At 44.9% G+C, this 9,894-nt stretch overlaps 1 protein-coding gene across 1 annotated transcript; it reads left to right on the top strand.

Moving 5' to 3' along the window:
* The first annotated feature begins 1,308 nt into the window (after positions 1-1,308).
* psma1.S (proteasome subunit alpha 1 S homeolog) lies at positions 1,309-8,028 on the top strand. Its single transcript, XM_018260359.1, has 10 exons — positions 1,309-1,423; positions 2,530-2,574; positions 2,840-2,941; positions 3,234-3,337; positions 3,438-3,526; positions 4,876-4,946; positions 5,140-5,269; positions 6,031-6,110; positions 6,416-6,520; positions 7,772-8,028. The coding sequence occupies exons 1-10, from the start codon at positions 1,421-1,423 to the stop codon at positions 7,826-7,828; spliced, it is 786 nt and encodes a 261-aa protein (XP_018115848.1). The 5' UTR covers positions 1,309-1,420; the 3' UTR covers positions 7,829-8,028.
* The last annotated feature ends 1,866 nt before the right edge of the window (positions 8,029-9,894 follow it).

Raw genomic sequence — 9,894 nt, 5'->3', positions numbered from 1 at the left:
TCAGCAGGAACAGCACCCTAAGTTTGCTCATTGCCTGTACAGAGAGATCCCATAAAACTAGGCAGCATAGGTATTCCCCTGTACTAAGTGCAATTCAGAAGGGACAGCACCATAAGTTTGCTCATAGCCTATACAGAGAGATCCCATAAAACTATGGTAACATAGGTATTCCACTGTACTAAGCACAATTCAGCAGGAACAGCCCCTAAGTTTGCTCATAGACTGTACAGAGCGATCCCATAAAACTAGAGAGATCCTATAAAAGTATGGCAGCATAGGTATTCCCCTGTTCTAAGCACAATTCAGCAGGAACAGCCCCCTAAATTTGCTTATCGCATACCTCCCAACTGTCCCGTTTTTAGAGGGACAGTCCCTCTTTTGACAGCTCAACCAGCAGTCCCTCATTTTTACTAGAAAGTCCCGTTTTTCTCTGCACTGAACAGGCAGAAAAAGAAACAAAGTTTCTAAATTAATTGGCTTTTGGCAGAGAGCCCAGAACAGCCACAGCTGCAGATAAGATACTTTTGTAACAATTTCGAGATAAGCAAATAAGTAATTGTAACAATATAAGATAACAGGTCCCTTGGGAGAAGTTAAGACTCACAGCTTAAAGGGCAATTCACCTTCCTTAGCAAAACTGTAATAACTGGAAAAAAAACACAGAAATATGTTCAAACTTTCATAACCTACCAAATTTTGTAAAATTAACATGGTAATTAGGGGGTGTGGCCACAAAAATGGGCGTGGACAAAATGTCTCTGTGCTACGCGTGGCAACTTTTTTGTCCCTCTTTTTATTTCCAAAATGTTGGGAGGTATGCTCATAGTCTGTACAGAGAGATCCCATAAAACTATGGCAGCATAGGTATTCCCCTGTACTAAACACAATTCAGCAGGAACAGCCCCCTAAGTTTGCCCATAGTCTGTACAGAGAGATCCCATAAAACTATGGTAACATAGGTATTCCACTGTACTAAGCACAATTCAGCAGGAACAGCCCCTAAGTTTGCTCATAGACTGTACAGAGCGATCCCATAAAACTACGGCAGTATAGGTATTCCCTGTACAGCTGTACTAAGCACAGTTCAGCAGAATGCAAAGATATGCAGAACTCATTTTCTTTTATCTTGGTCTCCTACAGCAACACTGCTCATAATGTCTGTTTATTAATAAAGTTGAGGGAAACAACAGCTAGTCACCTAATGATACCGGCCGGCAATCGAACTGTCAGTCTAATAGCTTTCGCTCTATCTCTCTGGCACCGCCCCCTCTAATGAGCTCTACATCCAGACCAGCTAAACCGATCCCGGAGCTCATCGCTCCTCCGGCGCTTCCCTCCCTAGCGTCCTTTTCAGTCAGCCAGGAGCAGTCGATCGCCGAGCCAGCAGCATTATTCAGCAGGAAACGCGGTACCGCTCAGCATGGTGAGTCCGGGGTTGTGTTATCGGTTTTCCCAGCGTGTCTTATCCTTTCCCCTGGCCACTGCGAGCCATGAACCCCCCTTCGTACTCGCTGCACGGAGCTAGCTCAGTTGTGCCCTGTGTATCCGCGGAACTTAGATTATGGCGCTTCCGATGAGGTTCTGCGGCTGATGCGCTGCTTCCTGCGCGGCAGTTTCCTGTCACATCGTCGCTCTAGGTCTACCCTGAGCTGCCAGTGGCTCTTGGTTTGGGGGCAAGGATCCAGCTGTCAGGGGTACAGTGGGATTTAGACCTGAGTGTTTCGGGGACCCTGGCACGTGATGTTGGGCTGCAACTCCCAGAACCCATTACTGACCGCCCCATTAACCCTTTCCCTTAGATCAGAGCCCCCAGCTGTTCTGCCACACCTGGGACCCCCTGCTCCATATCTGTGGGCCTGTCACACACTCCTGTTTTCTCCTTGTGGTCCCTCCAGGCCAGCGCCGGGTACATATTAGAAGTGACACCTTGGCCATAAACAGCAGCTGCCTGATACCCCCACCCACCTTCATTATTTCTACTTTCCTGCCGATTTGGAATAATTTCTACTCTTATTTGTCGCTCTCCCTACCCTGCTTTCACTTTCACTCTCTCACTCTGCACCAGGCCCAACTTTATTTCCTGAAAGTTTCCTTTATGAGGAATTACCCCCACAAGTGTTTCCGAGTGAAATTCTGCTCCCCAATACCCATTCATTCCTCATTCTCACTGGGTTTATAGTTCTGTGTAACTGTCATTGTGTCTGTCCCTTTCTCTTCTCTGCTGGTTCTAACTCCTGATACAACTTTCCAATATCCATTCATTCCTCATTCTTATTGGGTTTATAGTTCTGTGTAACTGTCAGTGTGTCTGTCCCTTTCTCTTCTCTGCACTGCTGCCTCTGACTCCTGATACAACTTCCCAATATCCATTCATTCCTCATTCTCACTGGGTTTATAGTTCTGTGTACCTGTCATTGTATCTATCTGTCATTATTCTTTTCACTGCTGGCTCTGACTCCTGAAACAATGTAGCAGAAAAGTGTTCCGCTGAGGTAACTGAGTTGTAACAATATGTGTGTTCTCTCCTAGTTTCGCAATCAGTATGATAACGATGTTACTGTTTGGAGCCCTCAGGTAATGATTAATAGGAATGTTACTGTCACTGCCTTTCAGAAGCATCATTGTATAGTGTTGGTTTTTATTTTTTTGATTTGGCTTTTATTTTTTACTGAGCAGTATGGCAGATCCCCGTTTTTGGGTAATGCTGTCTGCAAATAAATAGGAAGTTAACAGATTTATTCTAAAGTATGATAGTCTCTCCTCTGTTCTGCAGGGGTGTGTCTGTGTTCATTCTAAACATGTGATTTTGTGTATGTGCTGAGTTTACCTTTTCCCCCAGGGCCGTATTCATCAGATTGAGTATGCAATGGAGGCCGTGAAGCAGGGCTCTGCCACCGTTGGACTGAAGTCCAAAACTCATGCTGTGCTTGTAGCTTTAAAGGTAAGCAGATGTCGTCTCCTTCTCTAAGATATGGTAGGTACCTTTGATTTTTCAGCATCAGTGCGTGAAGCAGTGCCCTGCTCATGCCACCTTATGCGGCTTGTCTGTAGTTGGCGATGTACTATTGCCACCATCAGCTGAAAAGAGGTACTGCATGTGCCATAACCTTGTGAAATATCTCATCCCTCTTATTAAAGGGACAGGCGCTAAAGCATCAGTTGTATTAGGATAATAAGTAGTACATTCCTTACAACTCCCTAATTTCTTGAACCTTCCTGTTGCTTCTGTACAGAGGGCACAGTCAGAACTGGCAGCTCATCAGAAGAAAATTCTTAATGTGGACAATCACGTTGGTATTTCCATTGCCGGTCTCACTGCTGATGCCCGTCTGCTATGGTGAGTACTGTTCTGCCAGGCTATTGCCCATAGATAGCCATGTATAGTTAGGCCAGGGGGCTCAAGCATTGCTCACCGCTGACTTTATTATATTTTGCAGTAACTTCATGCGGCAGGAGTGTCTCGACTCTCGCTTCGTCTTCGATCGCCCCCTTCCAGTTTCCCGACTGGTCTCTCAGATTGGAAGCAGTATCCTTTTAGTTCACATGGGTTTCATGCAAGTCTCTGTGTAGTCTGGATGCACAACATCATTATTGTAGATTCTAGAATTTTCCAGATCATTTTCTAGTGTCAGTGGTGGTCTCTCTGCCTGACTGGAGCACAGAACTGAACACAGACTTGTGTTTTTAACTCCATGGATCAGAAAGGGCTAAGGGCAGACAATATAGATTTTTCCAATACATGACACAGCTCCGTTCAGAGATTTTCAAATTTTATAAAGCTTTTATTTAGCACATGGCTTTGTGATCTGCAACAATACAGCATTTCAGGCCTGTTTCCAGCCCTTTTTTGAAAAAGATCAGAAAGGGCAGACTCCGTCGATCAGAAAGGGGCAGACTCCGCCGATCAGAAAGGGGCAGACTCCGCCGATCAGAAAGGGGCAGACTCCGCCGATCAGAAAGGGGCAGACTCGGTCGATCTGAAAGGGGCAGACTCGGTCGATCTGAAAGGGGCAGACTCGGTCGATCTGAAAGGGGCAGACTCGGTCGATCTGAAAGGGGCAGACTCGGTCGATCTGAAAGGGGCAGACTCGGTCGATCTGAAAGGGGCAGACTCGGTCGATCTGAAAGGGGCAGACTCGGTCGATCTGAAAGGGGCAGACTCGGTCGATCTGAAAGGGGCAGACTCGGTCGATCTGAAAGGGGCAGACTCGGTCGATCTGAAAGGGGCAGACTCGGTCGATCTGAAAGGGGCAGACTGGTTCGATCACAAAGGGGCAGACTGGTTCGATCACAAAGGGGCAGACTCCAGGCCCAGGCTGGCAATCTGTGGGATCAGGCAAATGCCAGAGGGGCTGCTGTAAGTTGCCATAGCCAATCGCTGTTTATTGGGCTGGTGGGGGGCTGCTTGGGCCTCTGTGTACTTTAAATGCCATGGCCTATTATGAATCCCTGGCAGACTCCATAGATCACAAAGGGGCAGACTCCGTAGATCACAAAGGGGCAGACTCCGTAGATCACAAAGGGGCAGACTCCGTAGATCTGAAAGGGGCAGGCTCCGTAGATCACAAAGGGGCAGGCTCCGTAGATCACAAAGGGGCAGGCTCCGTAGATCACAAAGTGGCAGACTCCGTAGATCACAAAGGGGCAGACTCCGTAGATTACAAAGGGGCAGACTCCGTAGATCACAAAGGGGCAGACTCCGTAGATCACAAAGGGGCAGACTCCGTAGATCACAAAGGGGCAGACTCCGTAGATCACAAAGGGCAGGCTCCGTAGATCACAAAGGGGCAGACTAGACTAGATCAGAGAGGGCAAACCTTGTTTCTGTATCTCTGTCTTACTTTTATTGAACATTTTCTTTTAACCATTCCTAAGAAACCCAAATTCCAACTCAGCGTTACGGGCGGCGACCATACGGCGTTGGGCTGCTCATTGCTGGATACGACGTAAGACCCATTTTCTTCAACAGCATTTCAAGAGGGCATAAATCCCATTTAACAATTTCCTTGCTCTTACCTGTACTTTTTTCTAGTTCATTCATTACTTTTGAAAAACAGGGGCAGGGCACAGGCAGGTTTGTTCTGGGACAAAATAAAGGACGATAATAACATTATAATCCTATATCTCTTGTTCGTACAGGACATGGGACCCCACATTTTCCAGACCTGCCCCTCCGCCAACTACTTTGACTGTAGAGCGATGTCCATCGGAGCGAGGTCTCAGTCAGCACGCACTTACCTGGAGCGACACATGTCAGAGTTTCTGGACTGTAAGTGAGCAAGTTAAGGAAACATTGTGGCTGTAAATGGGGATCCCACCAAATATTTTGCATGGTAATTAAAGGGATGGTTCACCTTTGAGGTAACTTTTAGTATGTTAATGAAAACCAATTGCAAAGTTGCTAGGAATTCTTTATTTATATGTTATACGTTTTGAGTCATTTGCCTTTTTCTTCTGACCCTCTCCAGCTTTCAAATGAGGATCACTGGCCTTAAAAAAACAAATGCTCTGTAAGCCTACACATTGATTGTTATTGCTACTTTTTATTCCTCATTTTTCTATTCAGGCCTCTCCTATTCATATTCCAGACTCTTATTCAAATATATGCATAGTTGCTAGGATAATTTGGGCCATAGCAACCAAACTGCTAAAATTGCAAACTGGAGAGCTGCTGAATAAAAAGCTAAATAACTCCACAAATAATAAAAACCAATTGCAAATTGTCTCAGAATATACCTCTCTAAATCATACTACAAGTTAACTCAAAGGTGAACAACCCCTTTAAGCAGCCTTCTATATAACCCCTGCAGGTAAGAATACATTCCTTTATATTCCAGGTTGGGGAGAGGCAGGATAGAAAGGCAAATTAATTGAGTTGTTATGTAGATATATATATACTGTACTACAGGCTGATTTATAGGTTTGAGGGAGTAACTAATATTTTAAGTTACCCTTTGAATTTTACCGTGAACCTAAATGGTGATTGGCAGAATTATACAGGCCATAAATGCTTCTGCTTTCCCCATACAGGCAACCTGAATGAGCTGGTGAAACATGGACTGCACGCCCTGAGAGAAACTCTCCCTGCAGAGCAGGATCTCACTACTAAGGTAACATCTACCTGTCTCCAGATGGGCTGAATCCTAAAAGGAATTTTGAATAAGGAGGTTGTTCTGTTCCTTTAAAGGAATATATTTATAAATAAATGAACATATAGGATCATGTCTGAATCCACTGTGACTCCAAGTGTATATATTGAAGTTCCTACTTCACTACTCTACTCCAGTATTGGGCCCAGCGTTGTGTTGCCATACTGCTTGTTCAGCAGCAGGAAGCTGGGACTAAATGGATATTACCTAAAAAGGCTGCAAGACATATACACAGGGAAATGTAATTTATCCCTTTTGTTCCTTAGAATGTTTCTATCGGCATCGTCGGCAAAGACACCGAGTTTACCATCTACGATGACGATGATGTTGCCCCATTTCTTGAGGGCTTGGAAGAAAGACCTCAGAGGAAGGTGAGTATCACCCCATGCAAGTTAAAATGATATCAGGGTTAATGTGTCGTGCCATATACACCAATCAGAGGCCTCCATTCTCTACAGTAAAATCTGTCTGATACAAAGGATCCGTTATGGGTGCTTTGGGATTGTAAAAGGAAGTTACTCTGAGGTTTCCAGGACAGGGATTATATAAATGTTTTACTGCATAATACATGGAACAGAGTATCCCTAAGGGCACTGTAAAACCTAGTAATCTGCATTGTGACTGACTGGGGTGAGATAATTAGGGCACCATGTTCAGCATCCTAGCAGCTACCTCTAGTGGTTAGGTCATTTACACAACATTCTGCTGCTCGTCTACCCCCAAGGCAGATATGGGGATAATTGTTTTAGGGTCTGGCCACACGGGGAGATTAGTTGCCAGGCGACAAATCTCCTCTTCTAATCTCCGCAATCTGCTTTCCCCTGCCTTCCGCCGGCTAAAATGTAAATGTAAGTTTCCTCGTGAGGCAATTACGGATGACTTCGGAAGACTAAGCATTCCGTGTGCCCGCCCCCAGGCAATTTACAATTTAGCCGGGGGAAGGCAGATCGGGGAGATTAGTCACCGCAAAGAAGAAGAGATTTGTCGCCTGGCGACTAATCTCCCCGAATCTGCCCGTGTGGCCAGACCCTAAAGGTGGCCATACACGGGCCGCTAAAAGCTGCCGACAGACTGAGTTGGCAGCTTATTGGGCTGTGCGTGGGGCCCTCCGACTGGCTTCCTCGATCGATATATGGTGACTTCCGGCAGGGCTAAAAATCTCACCGGATTGCGACCGCATCTGTTCGTAGATGCGGTCCCACAATCCAACCACCCGTATCGGCTGCATTATGATCCGATTGTTTGGCCCTAGGGCCCACAATCGGATGAGCCTGATATCGCCCACCTCAATGTGGGCATATCGGGGAAAGATCCACTTGTTTGGCAACATCCCCAAACAAGCAGAACTCACCATGTATGGCCTGCTTTAGAGAAGTCAGTAGCAGTTCATGTATTTGGTAATATCCAGTCCTGTAGCACAGATAAACCTGCTCGTTCAACCTTGTATCTACAGGGGAGATGGATTGGAGGTGTAATTATTATTTCCTTAGATTTTTTTTAACCCAGATGTGTGTGTGAGAGCAGAGCACCCTTATAAGGAAGTTCCAGTTGGATAGGGGCTTTACAGAATATTTTGTTTAACAAGGCTACCTTAACAAGATTTATATTTTCTTCTGTTCCAGACTGCGCCCTCTGCTGATGAACCAGTAGAAAAGCAGGAGGAGCCTATGGAGCACTAAATTAGAAGCTTATGAAAACCGCACTCTAAACCTGCCCCCGAGGACTTGATGAAACTTTGCTTCCGCTTGTGGATCCATTTCTACATACATAATACTAATCTGGGGAAAAAATCGGCTTAAGGCATTGCCTCGTATTTTGTATGATATTGTGGTTACAGTTGTATAAGCGACTGAAAAATAAAGGGTATTTTTCCTCTTGAGTTTGTTTCAGCAGTTTTAATTTTGCAAACATATCGCACTGATTTAAATGAGACCGGAATATGAATAGGAGAGGCCTGAATTGAAAGATGAGTAATAACAAGCAATAACGATAAATGTGTAGCCTTACACAGCATTTGGTTTTAGATGGGGTCAGCGACCCCCATTTGAAAGCTGGAAAGAGTCAGAAGAAGAAGGAAAATAATTCAAAAACTATAAAAAGACAAGTTGCTTAGAACTGGCCATTCTATAACCTACTAAATGTTAATGTAAAGGGGGAGCCACCTCTTTAAGAACTAGAATTAGATAGTGATCTGGATGCCTGGGAAGAAGAAGTTAAACTCACTAGGGGGGTACCTAATAAACCTGCAGTGAATATGGATTTCAATGTCCTTTTGGAATGACGTATATAAATGCTGCAATGTAACTTGAAATTTGCGGCGTGATAAATAGTAGAAAATATGGGTTGGGTGTAACCCTCACTTCCCTGTTATTGACCCTGGAGATTCTACCAGCTAAACCATGTTTAGTGGGACATAAATTTACAGTCATTGGGAAAGTGACAGAGTAGTATCCCATATAAATGGCACTGAACCCAGGGAAAAAAACCCGGCGGGCTCCAGCCTTGGTGGGCCCCTAGGCCCTTGCTTTAGTTAATTTGCATTCGCAAAATAAAATAATTTTGTACCGTGTGGTCTGTGTACCGCGACGCAAATGCATCTGGTGGGCCCCTCTAAAATTTCAATCGCACCATGAAGTGATTGGTAGCAGGGGGTACACAGCCACCCATTGGCCACATCTGTCACTCTGCTTCCGCCCATAGCTGCTTGCCTGCCAGTACTGTCCTCTGGTTGGAGCCGAAACTGCCGAGGACCCTGTTATACGATTGATGGACCCATCCCTGCTATGCTGCTAGAGATTGGCTGCACTGTGCCTGCACGTAAATTCTACGCTTCAGGCAGCGAGGTGGGAGGCAGCCAACGTAACCCGCCCAGTTCTGTGCATTCTATTCGGTGCGGCTCTCAGCTGCATTCAGGCATGTTGAGGTACTGGCTGTGGCCAGTGTCAGACAGGAAAACTTCCAGTGGGCCCAGGTGTTTGTGGGCCCTTGTGCTGCTAAACATTTGGCCTATTTCATGGCCAATCCCTATTTCTTTGGAAGGCTAAATAGATGGAATAATAGATTATAGTATGTAAAGAATAGAGACTAGGAGAATAGAGGTTGTGAGAGTAGAAGAAGAATAATAGTGGGCCCCTGGTCTATGGTTTTTGGGTGGGCCCCTAGTGTCCCAGTCCAACACTGTCTGTGGCCGTGCGATCTTCACAGTTCAGAAGCTCATCAAAACATCAGAACATTTCAGCAGCAGAGCTTGGCAGTGGCACAACTCCCTCTAAGGTCTCCCAGGTGGTACATCTCACCTAACTTGATAACTTTACTAGCTGCTTGGAAGCCTCCACGATGAACCCCCTGCTGCAGCATCATAATAGAAGGTGGCACAGGTACTGACTTTGGTCTAACTAAACAAAAAATTTTAAGAAAAAACAATAAAAAACTTGTATAAATGTTCTTTGTGTCACTGTTACTAGGGTGGGGATGAGCAGACAAAGTTGCAAGTTTTTTAACCTCTTAGGGGGAGTATACCTTTGAGTTAACTTTTATTATGTTTTAGAATGGACAACTCTACAGCAACTTTTCAATTGGTCTTCCTTATTTATTTTTATTCACCTTATTTTATTATTTATTTTGTACTTTTTTTATATTTATTTTTATGCCTAATTATTTGCCTTCTTCTTCTGACTCAAACCAATGCCTGGTTGCTAGGGTAATTTAGACTCCAACCAGATCAGTACTAAAATTCCAAACTGGA

The sequence above is a fragment of the Xenopus laevis genome, chromosome 4S, assembly GCF_017654675.1.
Source record: "Xenopus laevis strain J_2021 chromosome 4S, Xenopus_laevis_v10.1, whole genome shotgun sequence".
Taxonomy (NCBI): Eukaryota; Metazoa; Chordata; class Amphibia; order Anura; family Pipidae; genus Xenopus; species Xenopus laevis.
Note: the sequence above shows the minus strand (reverse complement) of the source record. Positions and strands in the feature narration are given on the sequence as shown.

Bases quoted from the DNA above. Each gene is read 5' to 3' on its own strand.
- psma1.S (XM_018260359.1), top strand. The intron at 5,270-6,030 runs GTAAGTGAGCAA...TTCCCCATACAG, and splicing joins CATGTCAGAGTTTCTGGACT to GCAACCTGAATGAGCTGGTG. The intron at 6,111-6,415 runs GTAACATCTACC...TTTGTTCCTTAG, and splicing joins AGCAGGATCTCACTACTAAG to AATGTTTCTATCGGCATCGT.